General features: G+C 47.8%; 2 protein-coding genes across 2 annotated transcripts in view; one reads left to right on the top strand and one right to left on the bottom strand.

Moving 5' to 3' along the window:
• Positions 1-2787, top strand: part of LOC144153764 (glutamate receptor ionotropic, kainate 3-like) — a 42342-nt gene extending 39555 nt beyond the window's left edge. Inside the window, exon 15 of the mRNA XM_077685475.1 lies at positions 1213-2787. Coding sequence (XP_077541601.1) covers positions 1213-1371 — 159 coding nt within the window. The 3' untranslated portion in view covers positions 1372-2787. The remainder of the gene's footprint in view (positions 1-1212) is intronic.
• A 6553-nt stretch (positions 2788-9340) lies between these two features.
• Positions 9341-18789, bottom strand: part of LOC144153734 (glutamate receptor ionotropic, kainate 2-like) — a 56731-nt gene continuing 47282 nt past the window's right edge. Inside the window, exons 12-16 of the mRNA XM_077685422.1 lie at positions 18116-18676; positions 15022-15247; positions 14155-14426; positions 12894-13114; positions 9341-11588 (exon numbers count right to left, since the gene is read on the bottom strand). Of these exons, the coding sequence (XP_077541548.1) occupies positions 12944-13114; positions 14155-14426; positions 15022-15247; positions 18116-18676 (1230 nt within the window). The 3' untranslated portion in view covers positions 9341-11588; positions 12894-12943. The remainder of the gene's footprint in view (positions 11589-12893; positions 13115-14154; positions 14427-15021; positions 15248-18115; positions 18677-18789) is intronic.

Here is an 18789-nt window from a genome sequence, read left to right on the forward strand (position 1 = left end):
CGCCGTCCTTACACGACAAATTTTTCCAACGCTGGCTCCCACTGTCGCCGGCTGCGATGGCAGGTCGCTATCTATAAAGCCGGTCGTGGACCACACGGAACGACGAAGGGCCCGCGCTCGTTCTGTGTCTTAGTTGTGTAAGTAAAATGACGGCGCGGAGAACGTGTATTTATCTTACCATTATATGGCGGTTGGCGCTGGATTTTTTCCCTCTTGGGGCACATTAGGCGTCCGCTTCAAGAAAGTTCCGGAATCTAAACAGCGTCCTTAAACAGTGAAATAAGATATATAACCACTGCGTTAGGCTCACGCATCTTACAATGGTCGGTGCTCAAAAGTAGAAATAGCAGCCACGCTGGAGTGTGCAAGCAAGCCCTCTGAGCCAATCAGGCCCGGTCATCAATGTATCCCTAAGGGATGAAGTACCGGCTACAGCCCCTGACCACAACCTTGTAAAAGCAGTTTCCCCTTGTGAAAACGCCGCTTTAGTGGAACACAAATATATTATGCTGGGTTCCAGTATACTGCGCAATTATGTCGCTCGGAATCTGCAAACGTTCGCTACAATATTTTCACGTCATGACTGTCCTAGACTGTGGCCGCGGGAAGTGTGTTTTCGTGCGGGCTGACCACGCGTTTATAGGAAGACCAAATCTCCTTACGTGCTCTAAACTGTTTTATACTCACCTTATACTTATCATGGGGCCTCTACACCAATTCTAGGTGAGCACCTTTTAACAGAACCCATGCGCACACAGCTCACCCGAGGTACAACACCTTTTGGATGCTATGGGGCGGTGTTCCCGTTTTAAAAACGTCCGTTTTACGTCTGTTTTATTGTGAAGTACTTCCAGTTGTAGGCGGGCTTTGGGTCGACTTTTGCGCAACTGTTCTTGTAAACAAATTTTCAACGGATAAACCTTTTTTAAGCTATCTTTTATGTGTTTATTGTTCCACCAGCGAACCAGCAACAAGGCGACGAAAAATCATCTGCTCCAAACCGTCTCCTCTGAGAAGCCGCGGCTCACAGCTCCGCTGTACTTGCACGGCGTCACATCCGGGTGTTCGCTTTTAGCCAATCAGGGCTTGCTTAAAACGAACACTTTTGAAACGGACGCAAAACAGACAGGAAACGAGAATACCGCCTCTGGTCTAATAGCCGTTCCGTCAGTAAACAACACGGTCATCGTCATCATCCTTTTGGCCCCGCAGAGCGCCATCTGGAGCACCCTGGTGGAGGAGCTGCGGGCAGCCATGCTGTGCCGCAAGGACAAGCACGGCAGGGACGAGCCCGAGGACGAGGCCAAGGAGGAGCCCGGGGCCGCCGTCACCCCTGCCACGACGAGACCCGCAGTAGACGGGCAGCCGTGAAGGAAGAACGCAGCCACGGCGGCGCCGCTGCCCTCGTCCTCCTCTCGAGACACCAGGGAGAAGGGCTACTAGCAGCGGCGCTGGAAGACAGAAGCTGCCTGTTCAACCACGGCGTCGGATACGCGCTTCTACCGTGCAGATCACGATCTCAAATACGAAAGTGCAGTCAGTTACAACAACGGGACAGGGCTGCCTTTGTAACAGGAACAATTCGTGTTCGATGCGTCATCTGAAAAAGAAAAAAAGCAAAATACGCCCACGACAAAAAGCAGGCCTGCTTAGCGGCGCACGTCGCGTTAGCCGGCTTTGCATTCGCGCAAGCCGAGTTTTGCGCCATGGCGAGCTAACCACGCTTGATGTGCATTCATTATGATGTCTTTGTTGTTGCGTAAGTGATAACAGTCGCACAAAAGACGACGTTGCCCTTCGTTCCGGACACGTAAAAACGGCGAAGAACTCGCGTGGTTACATTAGAGAGAAGTTGTAGATTGTCTATTGTGAGAACATTTCGCTCAACGAAATCTACTAGCTTTTAGTCTTCTCTTTTTCCGCGACCGGCCTTCAGACAGTCCTGGGCTGTCTGAGCAAGCCATATTCTCTCACATATTTATTGCTTCGTGTCGGGCTCACAATATACCATTTCCTTCAGCGCAAAGAGCATTAGCGAGTGCCTTAAAGTACTTTTCAGGCCTGTTCCATTAGTAAGGTGCAATGCCTGGTGGCCAAAACTGCGTCGCCATTCTCACTCTGAGCGTTGCCTTTTCTTCTATATAGCAGTTTCAGCAACCAAGCCTTAGAAAAAGCTAAATGCATGACATGCAACAAAAAGAAAGTCTGCGCAGGACTGCTACCAAGTCCGTACAAAGCTGAGCTAGTATAAATATTTGTTTAACTCTCATTCAGAAGGTCCCTATGGAGGACAACGTTTCAACTCAAATGAGAGTTTGATGAGCGCTGTTGTCTCCCCTGCGGGCATGTATGTTCATTTCTTTCGCTGGGTTTTATTAGTGAGACTTCCCACGGTTTATCGGATGGACACGATGAACTCGTAAGGAAAACGAGAGGAGATCCCAGTACGGCGAGTCGAACGTGTGTCCAGCCACTCAAGAAACTTTCGATTGCGTACACCGAAATGAAATCGACGTTCGAGAGAGTGTGCCACTTGTCTTCGAGGACGTGTAAAGCTTTCTTAGGTTAATGAATGACTGAAGCTTGTTGCTGAAACAGCTGTTGGCATGTTTTGCAGGGATAGTGCTTGAGGAAACAATGTTCCTGGTTATCAACACTGGATTTGCTTTTGTTGGTTCCTGCTGCTATCGAAATGGTCGCGTATGTGCACATATCGCTGCTCGTCACGTTCTTCCCTGCCATGTCCTCCCACGAAAACACAATAAAGGTTTGCTCAGTTCAAATCAGTTTTCCCGCGTTCACGGGGCTCGTGCGCCATCTGTTTGCAACTTTTGTTACTGCTGGGAGAAAAAGACTAAGAGATAGGAGGGGAGAGAGAGAATATATGTAATTATGATGGCGATCTTAGCCAAGCCATGGCGTCTGGTTTGCCACGCCAGACGCGAAAAAAAATGAAAGAAAAGTAGCAACAAAAGCGAGAAGATGAATGACACAAACTTTTCAGCCACATAGACAATAAAGATGTTCACGAAATTCTGCGTAGTCCTGTGCTGCGCAGACGCGCCAAAAGACATGCAGTTGCCAGTGCAGTCTGACTAGGACCCAAACAGGTATCCAAACATGCGCTGAGCTTGGGTGTGTAGGCCGCCATGTACTATAAGCACACACATATGACATGTTCGATGTGTTCTCGTGTGCAGCATGTGGAGTAAAGTGGTGAAGTTGCCGTTTGTATTTTTTTCAGGTAATGTGCTATGAAAGCCACATTCAAGCGCAGTCGGTCTAGAATGATTTCCTCATGCTTTTTAATCCCAGTTAACATCTTGAAGATGCATTTGGGGTTGATTTTGGTAGAGACATGCCTACTTCTGCCTTCTTCTACCCTATAAGATAGCTTCGTTTTCCAGGCGATCGATGAAGCGAAAAAAAGCCGTTCAACTTAATGTGAAACTGCCGGAAGTGCAGAGCAGTGATTCGCCATAATGTGCTGTAGCGCTGTTATCCGCTCACTGCTACCACCCAATGACATTCAAATTTTCCACCTTTGCAGTGCTCGCGCGCCCCCTGCCTGAAATTGCGCCAGCTGTTCTTTTTATGCTTGCTTTTCCACTTTCCACCCGCACATGCCGGTATTTTATTGCCACTTTTTTCTCTTACTATCGTAAAGACCAAGCCAACGAGCGTTCCTAACTAAATCAACGCAGGCGCTGCCGGTTAATTACGTATATTTCACCTCAAATGTACCTATATTTTTCTTTCCGCTAAACAACGGGGAGATGTATGAGAAGTGCCAGCGGTTCACGTGTTTCGAACGCTTATGACTATATAAACCACTTGACTTTCCAAGCACCTGGGTTACGCCGCGACGACCGCCGCTACGACGGAACACCGTGTGGCTCTATTTGGGTCCAGCGAGCGAGCTACGACGACAAGGCGAGCCCTAAAGCGCTCTGCACTTAATACGCTTGAACACGGATGCCGTGGGAAGATTAGGCCGCTATGTCAGCTGAGGTGTTGCTCGCGACTCCGTAGTGGGCACGAAGCCGCTGCAGTTTTATGGTGCTCAGTTTTCTTTGCTTGTAGACGCAAAAAAGAAAAAAAAATGTGGTTGATTCCTTAGTCAAAGGAATCGGTAAAACACGAAAGTGAAATGTGCAGCGAGATCTGCAGCTGAGCATGATTTGCGGGTCGGCAGCTGTCTTGTGGGTGTGCTTGGCGAGCGACGTCCTGCTGGCGGGTTGCTTTGGCAAAAATGTACTGGCGTAATTTCCGTGATGGATATGGCGTCAGTGAAATCTTGGTGTATCCCGGCATAAAACAATTTCATGTCAAAAATACAACCAGAAAAGGAACAACCCTAAGTATAACGTACTCTTTGATTCTAAAGGCAGCTTCCCCGGAAGAAGACCCTGTGCGCAGGGGTGCACCCTTTACAGGCCGCTTGCTTCGTTGTACAGGCGTCACTTCCGTGACGGATTTGACGTCACTCAAATGTTTGTGTATCCGGGAATAAAACTTTCGTGTTAAAAAATAATCAAAAGCCCCTTTATGCACCGATAACGGTGGTTTCAACACTCAGCTTTCTCGTGAAAGATCGTCCGCTGTCGTTGGGGTTGTGGACTTTCATCGTTGATGGGCTGGAGTTCGCGTAGTTGTGATTTCGACTTTATTCCTTGACGGTTTGAACTTTGATTGTTGAGGCTTTGACTTTCATCGTTGCGGCTTTCACTGTGCGTTCGCCATTTGCCGAGAAAGCTTCGCGTTTTAACCATGGTAGTCGTTAGACGAATCAGGCTTTATGTGCCTGCTTCCAGACCGCTTTGACCGCGTCGTAATGGCGCCATCGAGGCACCCAGGTCCGATGCTGACCACGGGAAGTGTTTTTCTTTCTTTAGGCGCCTGATGTGCCGTCACTTATCGTCATCTTTTAGTGAAACTCATTGTGCGAAGTTGGCTTTCCTGCAGTGAGCTTGGCGACGGGCCGGCCGCCGCCAGTTACACACTTAACTCCGCTTTAATATTAATTTCTCAGCTCACCTGTTCTTTTAGTGGCGATGTTAGGCTTTTAGTGCTCATTGCGAGTTTCTCAACACAGAGCAATCACCGGCTGGCTGCTTTAGATTATAATGATAAAAAAATAAAGCCTGTTCCACGCTTGTGAAATCTGTTGAAACAACGGAGCTGTTTTATCACAGCTCTGCTGCTTCATCAAAAATTAAAGCTTGGACGAGGGTTTAATTTGATTTTTATTTACACAAGTGCACACATAGGGGTGATATTATGACATAGCATATACATTTGTTTACATCTTTATCCATTTCTGACACTTGGACGCAAACAAACACCGCACAACGCCACTTTACTTTAACTATTCCCGGTACAGGTCCGCTCAGGTTTCGCTCCATTTGTGCACAGTGTTCGCTACTGCTTCCGAAGTGCGAAGGACCGAACTCGCTCTCCGACTGCGCTGGTGTTCTCGGGCGACCGCGCTGAGGTCTAGCCCTTCGGCTTCCGCTGTTTCCGTAGCGCGTACGGGTTGGCATTCATAGGCGAGCGACTGATACCTACCTTCCAACCGTTCAAGGAAAGGCAGTCAAATGGCCGTGCTATCTCTTACGTCCCCCTTTCGTCACCCTCTTTCTCCCCCACGTCCTGGCGCGCTCTAAGTGCCTCGCTCATATAAGACCCTAGAGGAAACGTGAGTGGACACTGGTCACGTTCTCCAAGCGCTTTCAATTTTCATCACCAACAAGTTGGCGGCCGCCGCAGTGTCTGCGAAGTACGCACTCGAAGCTCACCGATGGAGGTCTGGTAGTTTATTGGTGCTTATACAGTGCGGCAGGTGGACTGATGCTGCGTGCCGAGATGTTGCCGAGATGTTGCACTGGACCGGCGCTGAGGCGTGGTGGCATCTGTCGGCCCGGAGGCGTACCTTCGCCTGGCGTGACGGGCACAGATTTCGCTTCTCGTTACGGGCATCATCGCCGGACATTACGAGCCCCCAAATTGCTCCGCTGTTAAAACCGCCAGCAGTCCAGCCAGCTGAGTAGCTATCGTAGATGTCTACTGGCTAAGCGGGGCGCAGATGGTAGTGCATGACGAAGGGATCCGGACCTTTATCGCGTATGACGTAGCCGTCACTGAGCCATCAATGTACACGTGAGTGTGGGCTCTACAGCTGCTAATATGCTCCAGGATAAAACACTTCACAGTCGAGGTATCTATGTGTGCCTTCCATTCGAAGCCAGCACATTGGGGGCAATCCTCGTCGGAGGGAACATCCAGGAGGGGGGGGGGGGGCGGAAATAAGATGGAGCCTCCTGATACATTATGAAAGAAGGTGTCCATCTCTGTGGGATTTTTTAGTGGTGGTGTAGATTTTTTTGATTAGCACACAGTCGGTGCGCTCTGGCTTCCGCATGAGCGAGTATATGGGCAAAGTGCTGTGTTGGCTGTGTTGTTGAAATGTTGGGACTCGCAAGAAACAAATAATCACGAAGGAAACGTTAACCGATGCACCTATGCACATATGTGATTTGTAACACTATGGGAGTTTTGGGTCTTCTACCAGGTCCTGCTGCACGTCGGAAACATAGATGCAAACTGGAGGATGCCGCTGCGGCCTCGCCACAACCCACAGTACCGTGCAAAGTAGTTCCATTGCCTGCAGGGGGCAGACGCTCCATACTTTCGGTCATGGTTCCTACCTTCGAGGTCGGTTTCGAGGCACGAAGACGAACTCAGAGTATTTGGGCCTGGAATATCACTAGGTCTTCAAAATTTTCTGTACGAAGAGGAGCCAGGGCTGGAGGGGGAGAAGGCCTTCGGTAAGGGCGACAGAGAGCCTTTAAAAGAGGGTTGACGGGCATCTATTAGTGCTGTGGGAAAGATTCCGAAAATCGGAGTCGAACTTGTCCAGAGAAAAAAAAACGGGAATCGTGCATCTTTTGTTTCGCAATATCAATTCCTCAGCAATATCCACTGCCTAATTGTACTCTCCGGCTCTGGATCTCGCCTGTTCATGAAATAAGGTGTCCATCTCTGTGGGATTTTTTAGGGGTTGTGTAGATTTTTTCGATTAGCATTCCGTCACTTTGTTTAACACCACAGACACGCACACAGTCGGTGCGCTCTGGCTCCCGCATGAGCGAGTATATGGGCGAAGTGCTGTGTTGACTGTATTGCTCAGATGTTGGGACTCGCAAGAAACAAATAATCACGGATGAAACGTCGACCGATGCACCTAGGCACATATGTGATTTCTAACACTGTAGGAGTTTTGGGTCTTCTACCAATTAAAAAAACAACCGGAGGTTAAATTTGAGTCAGTACGCATGTCCTAGTATGTTCTACCACGCTTGGCTGCATACACCATGGTAACAACATACCATGCGATATAACCTACCTTGTAACACATGGTAACGCCATGGCAGGTAGTCCTAATGTTCAGTAACGGCATATCAGGCAAGATCAAACACATCTGACATTAGATGGCTGGTACCTGTTAACGTAGCAAGACAACAAAGCGTCACGTTCGGCTTAACGTCCCGAAAATTCTGCTGAAAAGCTTTGGCTAACGCACCTGTGCGGGTATGTGCTGCTCTCCGGCCATGGAACAATGGGTGAGTTTTTACACCCACAAACACGCGCTCTAGAAAGCCCTACTAAGTACACACCACCAAATTTGCTGTAAAATTAAAGCACCTGTGTGTCGAGAGGTAAAGGCATGTTAAAAATCCATGGCCTAAATTGACACAGAGCCCCCCCCCCCCCTCCCGCTTCCCCCTCTCCCATTACGGTACGCGTCGTAGCCCCGATGCGGCATCGGCGGGTGAAACTCCCAGAAATGTTATTATAAGTTGAGTGGACGCCTCCAGTGTGTATATACGCATATTTATCTGTACGCATATTCCCTCTGGAGGGCATATGCGCACAGATACAGATACGCAAATGCCCTTTATGCTTTCCGACAGTGGCTGGAATCAATGCTGACCCATGCGACTAAAGACCCGACCTTGGTTTCGGGACAACGAACTGCGATTGGAAGGGTGAGTTACCTTATCAGTGTGGTATTTCGTATTTTTGTAACCCATATTGATTTCACTACTGGTTCAAAAAAGGTGCACTTAGTTTACAATCGGTTAATTCTAAATTTGTCGAGCGGTGTTTAGCCGAAGCTCTTTATTCCATGCTCCATTCAAGTTGTGCGAACGCCATTTTGGCACAAATGTCAGACACGGCGGCTGATTTTACGGGTGACGTGGTAGAGTCTGTGGTTGATTTTAGAACAGGAACGGGATTATGGGTTGTGTTTGTTTTGAAATTGTCCACTTTGGCGCCATTTCATTTGTGTCGCACTTGCACTGTGCCCAAGGACAAGCACAGGAACCAACGCCGCACCTTGCTTACGCTGCGTCACACCCAGGTTGTCTGCTTTCAGCCAGTCAGGGCTTGCTAAAATAGGACACTTTCAAATGGGTATGAAACGCAAGAAACTGAGTATTCCGCGCCAGGTCAAGTTATGCTCACAACTGGCTACAGTTAGAAAGACCCACTGGACGCGTGGTCTCTGCCGGCGTTTTCCCGGGTACCGGTAGCCCGGGAAACGCGCCCTGCTCAACTACCAGTGAATTACTTGGGAGAATGACTTGGCGCCTTTTTACACAGTTCCTGATTAGATTTCAGGCCCGTTGTGTGTTGTAAATGGCGGAAGGACTAAGAAAAGCTGCCTTAAGAAACGAAATGGGCTTTTTTGAGTGCGAAACAAGGGTGGCGCATGAAATCCATGTCTACATTTTAAAAAATTTGCCCGTTTGGATAACGTCTGATGAGTGTGGCCGTCAACATTGCAATGTTGAAAATGAATTGACTTTGACTTCGTAAATGAAGGATTGTGCGCACACAGAGCAGATGTTCAGGTGCTTGAAGTGGGAGGGCATTTTAAAGACGACTGCCTCTCTCCCCCATTGCATGGGGCATGCAATTTGCAAGTGTTTCCAGCGCGGTATATCTTGGCATATGAAGGAGAAAATTCTGAAGCTTCCTGCGCCAGGAAAAGACACTTGTACGTGACCCCAGGGGCTTTCTCTTTCAAATCATCCGGTGAGCTGTCTTAGCCCAGACCGTATGATTTCAAAGAGAAAGTCTCAGCGATGTGGGCCTAGTCTAAGCGGGAGAAAATAAAAGGGGTAGACTAAGGTATTTCTCAGACATAATCAAAATCGCCACTATCATCATCATCGACATCACCACAATCACCACCACCATCATCATCATAGACAACAAAGGCACTTTATCATCATAAATCACCAACACCATCATCATCATCATAGGCAACAAAGGCACTTTATCATCATAATTTATTCCGCCTTCCAAAATCCCTGATGGGACATTACAATGCATGTTGTACTTTTCTCGCAAATGAACAAGCAGTTCATGCCAAGCACTGTTTCTTCTCTTTGTACCATCTTCCGTGGCGCTCACCACAACGCAGAACCCAAGCAATGTTAAGAAGTAATCGTTGCGGCCTGCATTTGTTGGTTGAAATCCAAGAGCCTAAGAAAACGCCTCCAACTGGTACCCAAAAGCGAACTTCCGGGTAATCGCTTTGTACGAACTACTGTTCACTATTTGTACGCAGTACAGTCAAACCCGGTTATATCGAACTGCAACATGCGCCACGATTAGTTCGATATATCCAATAGTTCGATATAGCCGAACCCTCCTCTAACGAGTTTATTGTTACGAGTTCGTAATACGCGGGAATTCCTTTGGCATCCCCGCATGCAGAAACGAACAAAATAAAGTATGTGCTTACCATACACATAACAATCGATTTATTGCAAATAATGAAGCTACTTTCCGCCTTAACGCCTTAACTGCCTGCTTCCAAAAAAAAAGCGCTGATTTTTGTTTTCCCTTTCGTTTTGGCAGCGTCAACTAGCACAGCATTCTTTACACGAGACATTGTTTGCACCAGTTGGAGAAGGTGCCCTTCAATATCGCAGAAATATTGGCGGAGGACATCGACTGCCGAAAGAACTTCATTAAGCGTCGGGCGGCTTTCACTCGCGACATCCTCTGCCTCATCGCTGCTTTTCATCAGCAATACGACGGTGCTGCTGACGGTGCCCGCGTCCGAGGGGCTTACAGTGACGGCAACGTCGTCGTCGACACTCGGGAAATCTTCGAAGGACACTCCTTTCGGCACAGCATCGGGAAGGTTGGCGAGCTGCCGTCTACGTCCGGACTCACGGACTGGGTGGGTTCGGTCGTGAGTTCCGCGCGTCGGAAACAGTTACGGAAAGTGTCAGGCGCCATGTCAATCCATACGAGGCGCAATGTCTCAGTCGAAGCCTTTGCTCAGTGGTCGCGGCCAATCAAGATCTCAATCGCCGCTCCGAGACCATGCATTTTGGCGGCCAGTCTAGGCACGCCGAGTTGATATATCAGATGTGAAGTTCGTTATAAGTAATGTTTCGCGTGCATTTCCGTAACTGATTTATTTTTGTTCGATATATAACATAATTCGCTCTATCCGGGTTCGTTATAGTTGGGTTTGACTGTATTGCTGTCCCGCTTTCCACCGAGCTTTACCTTCTCGATGGAGAATTTTAAACACACCCGAAACATTTACGAATAACGCCAAAATATTAGAATAGACATGGTACCTCTTGGTATAGGGGCTTTCCTAGCTTCGTTTTTGTGCAAAATCGCGCTTTGAAAGAACTTTGTTAAAGGTTGCTTCCTTAAAGAGTGGCTCTTTGCTTCTCTGGGAGTTAAGTAAAATCAAACTTTAAGACGTTTTTGTTAGGTATCCACACCAAAGTACAAAGCTTGGTATAGATTTTCGCCCCCTGAGGTTTTCATTCAAATTAGGTTTCATATCTTAATCATTTCCTTGCAGTTTAGAAATTTGCGCGACCAGTGGTCTTCCCTGCGAAGAAACTTTTGCGAGATTCCGCTCATCTCTTCATAGGCAATATCATTTGCATTGTTGTAAAGTACAGCAGCCTTTATCGCGTACGTTTTCTTAGCTTGAATGGTAGCTTGCAGTTTGCAGTTCAATTTGCTGAAAAGCTAAGCGCTCTACGCCTTGTTCCAACTTATCGCACGGGCACCGCTTTGAGAGCTGAAGGAAAATTACGACGAGATTAGAATGCGTGACTAAAACACCGTGAGTTTTTTTTTTTTTTGATGGGGAGGTTGGCGTATTTCAATAACAGTTTGGTTACTTCCAATCAATGACACTGAAAAATCCCCCGTTTGTTGCACTTGTTTTCAGCACATAATGTGTTCTGAAAGCACCGACAAAAAGTAGGGAGGGTGGTGGAGAGATGAAATTGGTCACGTATAACGTTCAAAATGCAAAGAAGGTACGTCAGTCGAAGGAATACTACCGTTACAAAGCATCATTCACCGTAGTTTTGGCTTTAAAACTGCTATAGAAAAAGAGACTAAGTGCAAGCCATGAGAGAGAGGGTTGAGTACGACGCGTTGCTAACGATGACCGCTGGGACTTGGATCTCTAGACTTCTGTACCGACAGTGTCCTCGGGGCGGTAGCTTCTAGGGGAATCCCGGACAGGGCTGCGAATAAGAAAAAAACACCTCGTCGCTTTACAATGCGCGATACTCATCACATCTTTTTTAACCTCCTTTTCCGAGCATCCTTCACATCCTTTTTCGAGCTTTAAAACTAATGACGGCTCCAAACATCACGTAAATGATGAAGTGAAATGGCTAACAGTGGAAACTACTCAATGTAGCTCTAAACAACAGCTGTCACAATGCGTTTAGGTGTGTCTTTAAATCAGTTCTGCTCCCTTTCATGTTACGTGCAAGCTCATTTGCACTTATTTTTCTTGCTATGTTCTCTTCGTCTCCGTTTCTTCTTTCTTCTTTCCAAAAACATATTCTTAAGTCTTCTTGGGCCGGATAAACTAAAGATATTTTTATGCGCAGGCCGCGATCTCCTGTGGTTATATCTAGGAGCAAGAAAATTTTAAGTAGCGATAAGAATGACGGAGTTACCGCAAGCAAATTGGAGGTAAAAACTTGCGAGGGCAGCTTCTGGCCGATTCTACGAGCTCCATTTATAAAACTTTGGCATTAGAAAAGTATGCAATTCACGATTAGCTAATACGGAATCTGCGTTTAGTAGCCACAAAGTTTGTTCCATTCGGGTGTACGTGTAAAAAACGTATTGATCCCCCCGACAATAAATCTGTTTTTACCAACAACACCACACTCTAAAAGATTATACTAAGCTCCACATCGGAGGCACAACTTGACAGCAGTCCGGATGGCCAAAGCCGCCGCGAGGATCCAAGGAATCCTGGCTGACGGATGAGGGAGGGAGACCGTCCAAGTCGTCTACCCTTCAGAACCCATCTCGGGCATCAAATAAAGTCATCTCTCTCTCCCTAGATGGTGTAACTCCCCCGTTCTCAGTGACGTCCCTTCTAGAAGTTTTTTTTACTTCGTGGGGTTGGAAAGGTTGGTTTACTTCCTGAAAACGGGATGTTTTCAGGGTAGAAAGGGAGTAGTTAGGAAGTTTTAAGATATGCTTGGGATAATTTCAGATGGTTAAGATGGAGTATTCTTTATTTCCTCAAGGGCCTTTTGAGATATTTATGGGGTTTTCAGGACAATGAGAAGGAGTATATTCTGTCCCTTTGGGGAGTATTTATATAATCTGGGGGGTGTTTTTAGAAGGTTTTCAGGGGAGCATTTTATTCTTTTTAACGGAGTTCTTACGAGGTTTAGGGAGCTTATGGGAGCTCATATGAGTTTTTTAATGCTTCCTTGGGGAGTTTTTAGAAACCCACCGTGAGTGAATGCGAGTTTAGTTTCGGCCACGGTTTTCGGTCCCAAACGAGAAGAAACACTGACCGGTAACAGGAGGAGGAGCTGATCTTGTGGTCGCCCCGCGGCTCGTCCTGTCAGGAGAAGCTGTCCTTGGAGACGACAGCGCCGTAACCAGTGAGTGGCATGAACGGCAGGCCGTTCTCGCCCGGAGTGGGTCGGTCATCTCCCTTGGAGCGCACGGGCTTCTTGCCGCCGCACGTGAGCGTGAAGCGGATCTCACGGCACAGCTCCATGCACACGGGCTCCTGCGGCGACAATGGCGCACCAAGGAGGCAGGAAGGTTACAAGGCTTAGCACCCCAAGAGGATTAAGCTGTGTATTAGACGGCTCTGGCCAGGTGCACGGCATGTGAGCTGGCTTATGTATGAGTGCAGAATATTAACGCCCGAGGTGGTCTATGCAGGGCGTTCAGAAAGACATCACTCTGAGGCCTTAAGTATGCCTCAGTCGAAGCGAAATTGCGCACAATCACTTCTGTTAACCTTGAAGCGTGTACACCTTGTGATTTGTTATTGTGTTCAGCTTGACGATGAGCATGCTGAAGTCGCAAGTTCAATGTTTACTGTAATAAACACACTAAAAGGGACGATTCTTCCCTTACGTCCTGCCTGCAACCTGCGTTGTTCATCCCAAGCAAAACCCTTCAAGTATTTCCCGCGTACTACACGATGTGTCGCAGTTTCAAATGCCAGGCAATACAGTCATCGCATTGGGGCTTCCGATTAAACATATTTATTCGAATTACCACTGTAGCGTTCTCCGTCATTCGGAATGGAAGCAGCACGCGTTTCAAAGAAGAGAACGTGATATTTTGGCTGGTTCTTACGCCATCCTGCCACGAAACCAAGTCGAACTTGGCCGAGCCCAAAACTAAATAAACTACCAACACTAAGCTGCAATGATCCATTATCAAGTTTTGAGTATTCGCACGCAGGTCTGAAGGCAAATATTATATGCCGATAGCTTAGCTAATAACTGATATTCAGTCAGTCGACTAAGAGCTCCAGTGGCAAGACCGAACAAGAGTACGACCTCCTGAAACCCCGCAGAACAGGGTAGCTTTTTTCAATCACACTGCTCCAGATGGCGCAATTTTTCTGGAAGTACAGCTTGTGCAAAGCAAACTGGCCCACCACTCACTCGGTAGCAGTCGGGCCCTCATGCGCCAAATTACAATTTAGTGGACAATCGAAAGTATCGCAGATTAGGGCGCCTGAATTCAAACGGATTTGTCCTGCAGAAGCGTCTCGCTTGTGAATCTCGCTGAAGCGTGATGATGACGTACCCTTTCCTCCGGAAGGGCCTTCCGCGACCGCCAGACGAACTCAACGACCGCCGTGACGCAGGCGATGCAGGATCCCGTGAGCAGGACGACGAAGACTCCGCCGACGTTGGCGAGGCCCAGTGCCGACGTGCCCTTGGAGGCGCTCGCCTCTTCCTTCGGGCACTTCTTGACGATGTGGCGCTTCTTCCACCAGCGCTCCTTCAGCACATGCAGAGTGCCGCTCTCCTGCAGCTGCAGGATTGCCTGGGACAGCATGGTCCGGTACGGAGACCCTGCAACGAAGTCGTTTAAAAGAGTCCTTACGGGTCCAACATGGATTGGAGGCTCCGAAAGGCTTGATTTGAACGGCCACTTCTAATGAACGGCAAATTCGAGGAAAGAGTTATTTAAATTACATTTTTGCACTGTTTTGCAGCTTCAGCAGCTATAATTGCTTCTTTCGCGCTTGCGCCTATTTGCAGTATAGATGAACGCATGTTACCCGTGAAATAAAGCAGCTGAGAGGCAGCGCTGTTCCTTCGTTCTGTCGTATATTCTTCGTCTGTCTTCGCGCTGTAATCTGTTTCATATAAGAGTACCAACTTGCAAAAAATCATTCTTTTTGCGCATACGTCAAGTGATCGAATTAACAACCTATAAGCTTTTCTTTTTTATATTTAGTTGCGTTGCACCTACGCAACAAAGTTACACCTCGAACATCACAATCGATGTTCATGTCATTGCAAGCCATCAAACTTTATTCAATGAATTTGAATAACGCTTTAGCGCACAACACTAGAGCAGTTAGCAAGGTCTTATTGTACTTGCGCTTTCAATCGTGACGTACAGTTTCGCTATCTGGACAGCCCCGGGCTGTTTGCGACTGACCGGGCGGCGTGGCAATGCCGTAGCCCTTGTTGTCGAGTAGCGAGCCGATCTGTGTGAGGTCGCAGTTCCTCTCGATGGCGTACTCGATGGAGGTGGACTCCATCAGGTAGGCGTACTTCCCGCGGCGCACTCGTTCGATGCCCTTCTGGTTGGATTCGGCGAACACGCTTGGACGCGCAGCCTGCATCACGTGCCACATTTTCTTGTAAGTCGGGAACTCGGACTCCTGCGGGGAAGCAACGGAGAGGGTTGCGTTGCTCTTTGCAGTCTATGGTCGCTCACACACCTCATTCCGCCAATAAAAGTTTAAGTGTGAATACACTTTATAAGCGACCCCAAACCATCCACCGCCGGCGGCGGCGTCGGCGTCCGCAGTGCTCCTCTATAAAGAAACAGCATCCGGCGCCAGGTTTCGATCCGCGGACTTTGCGGCCGCAGCGCGACGCTCTACCGATCAAGCCACGGACGCGACGGTGATATCAGTGTTGACGCGCCTTATATCTTTAACACATTCAAACTACGTCGTCAGCGGCGTGCGTTGGCGACTCAGCGGCGTTATAGCGGCTTGATAACTGCGTGGTGTACACGTGATACTACAAACCCGATGGAAGAGATGGAAGAGAAGGCGGTGGGCTGCGGGGGCCGAGCGCAAGCGCCGCAAGCGGGCCGAGAACCGTGCATTCGCACTTTCACATTCTCCCCCACGGGGAAATGCGGGGGAATTTTTTACTAGTCCCCACGCTAACTGAGCAAGCTACCGAACAAGCCAATTACTACGGACGGAACGCGTTCAGCTAAAAAAAAAACAAAAAAACAACAACAACACGAAAGGCGTATAAACGTCCGCAGTCCAATAGAGACCAATTTTTAAATGAATAAAATGACCACTAAAGGGGCCTAGAAGCACTGCAAAGAAAATGATAGTGATTTCGAAAATCGAATCATGCATTGACTTTTTATACTACTTAGTGGCAGAAGGGAGTTTTAAATGGGTGTCTTTCTATCCCAAACCACTGCGAGGAGGACAGATCCAAGAGATTTTGAAGAGCAGCGGAAAAAATTCATACCGTGGTTATGGAAATACTTGGTTTTAAAGGCGCACTGGCAATCCATGCTGCATAGCCTCGATGTCAAAACAAATAAATGAACCATGTTTGCTTATTTTTCGATAGACGCCCGCACTCTTGCTTCGCTGTTACGAGGGGACGTCGGTAATCATAAACAACAAGACCACCTCTTAAGTCGGCCAAATAGATCTATGGTTAATTTTAGCTATTCAATAGTTTTTAGTATATATTCATGGCTAGAATATTGGCGGGCTGAATTGTCACAATTCACAAAGCATTCCCACAGAATAAACAATTTTGCCAATTCTTTTTTCCCAGAACAATACGTGACTGGTATTTGCTGCCAAACGAATTGGTAAGCATACCAAACAACAATCTCTTTTTTCCCGTTTATGACCAATGAGGTGTCCGTTTTTGTGCTCTTTGGAAAAAGTGTAAATGTATGCATGAATGTATTTTTCTACTCTGAAACTATACACGTTGCATGTCCCCTTACAAAAATGACCTCGCGGCGATGTAAGTACTTTATAAATAAATAAATAAATGCTCGATTCACAGCTTTTGAATTTTAAACGTTCGATAATGTGTGGTTCACATGGGGAGAACGTCATCCAAGCAAGATATAAAAGCGCTAGACAGTAAGGAAAAGTATGTAATATAGCAAGCTTAAATGAAGTGCAAGGAAACCATGATATATCCAAGAGACCCTGCAACACTTTTTTCAAATTTTAATTGAAATCTTAAATACTTGCAGTACGTAGTCACCCAACACACCCGGTACTTACATTAGGGGGTCGCAAAGTACCTCAGCCAAAAATTACTGCTTTATGCCGATCAGATAACTTGTAAACACGCTCAAAAGATTTTTCGCTCTTTTCCGGTCTTGACGTAATCCGACGGCCAGAACTACGTCACTAAGGCCATGTTGCGGCTGTTGGCCGGTTTTCCTCCAGTTGCAGCATTGAACGGTTTTCGATAGCAAATAAAAAAAAAGCCCCCAAAACAAAGCAGAAATTTAAGGCGTATCTGGTGCGACGACCAAATCATGCAGTGTCGCCCCTTGCTCGCGGTAACTATAGCTTTCGCAGTGTTCCCAGATGCGAAGGAAAGAGTGAAGCGCTTATCGAAAGTGTTACAGGGTCCCTTTCAAGCATACGAGCCCATTCGATTATATTTTTTTCTTTTTCGGTTTTGCGTATACGCGTGACCATTAGTCTTGATTGGATGGAAAATTTTCATTTCATAGCCACGCGGTGTTCGCCTTCCTGCATTGCCTCGGCATGAGTCGCTATGATTTAGTGGCACCCTTGGCTTTAGTGGTCGCTTTGGTTAAACATTAGGTGTTGTTTTATCCCTGCGTACGTAATGAGCACGGTGAGTCGAAAGGCGGAAAAAGTATGCACGAGGACATCACGCGACCAAGCTAGAGCGCAAGAAACCGTACCAAATGACACAGTCTCTACAAGAAAAGCTGCGTCTACAACTTCTGCTGCTGCTTAAGAACAACACTATGAAAAGCATGTAGTATAGCAAGCTTAATAAAGTGCAGGAAAACCATGATAAATTCAAGAGACCCTGAAACACTTATTCCAACTTTCTTTAAAATCTTATATGCTTGCAGGTTTGGTCACATCAAAGGTTAGATTTTTCTGGAAACCTGCGGCAATTCTGAGGTATTTTAAAAACACAATATGCAAATTAATCTCAACAGTGAGGTGTTACTAGCAGCCTTTGTTTTGTCACAGCAAAACAGTCTGATGCTTAGCCGGCCCAACTTCGGGTCAGCCGGACAGTTGCTACTTTTGCTTAAAAAAATTAAAGGTGTCATATTGTGGCTGTTATTGTTCACTCATTTTTCAAACTTTTCTTTGCAATGAGAATACCCCGGTTTTATCTATTTTAATGGGCAAGGTGATGCGTTTTATGGGACTTGAGCGTGCCATCTATCGCAGTGCAGCGAGAACCGCAGGCGCGTATATCGCCAGCTGAGGGCCGCTATGCAGGTTCGGCCGGTCCAGAAGGCGTACCTTGAAGAAGGACTGCGTCGATCCGGACTGCAGGCTGCCGTACTGTATGACCGTCTGCTTGGCGAGGTCGTCGACGCTCTCGATGGGGGACACCAGCCGCTCGACGGTCAGGAAGGCGGCCAGGTTGGCCGTGTACGAGGAGACCATGATGAGGGTGAAGAACCACCACATGCCGGCCGCCACCCGGGTGGACAGGGCGCGTGGCGTGACGTCGCAGCCCTGTTGCATGAGGCAGCCGATGGTGAACCACAGCGTGTTCCAGATGGTGAAGCGGTTCTCCAGCTCTGCGGGCCGCGGGTCGCACGGGTGCGGGTTCACCCACTCGTAGGGGCTGAAGCGCGCCACCACGAAGAGGAAGAGCGAGACGCCCAGGAAGGCGGTGGACATGTAGATCCACACCTCGAGCGACAGCGGCGCCAGGAAGGAGAAGAGCCAGGGCGGCTTCTTGTCCGCCTTCCGGTACAGGATGCTGATGCCCAGGTTCATGAAGGGCATCGTGAAGTCCACCACTTCCTCACGCACGTACGTGATGGTCAGGTCGGCGATCGCCAGGTCCGCTTTCTGCGCAAGCATGCCTCGTTTTGTAAAATAGCGCGTTTCCTTACTGTTTTAATGCAAGGAATTCTTAAATATTGCAATGTTTTTTGGGTTAACTGTGAGAGCAACCACATCTG

This window comes from Haemaphysalis longicornis, unplaced genomic scaffold (genome assembly GCF_048455015.1).
Source record: "Haemaphysalis longicornis isolate Haplotype H1 unplaced genomic scaffold, Haemaphysalis longicornis Haplotype H1 scaffold_9, whole genome shotgun sequence".
NCBI classification, from domain to species: Eukaryota; Metazoa; Arthropoda; class Arachnida; order Ixodida; family Ixodidae; genus Haemaphysalis; species Haemaphysalis longicornis.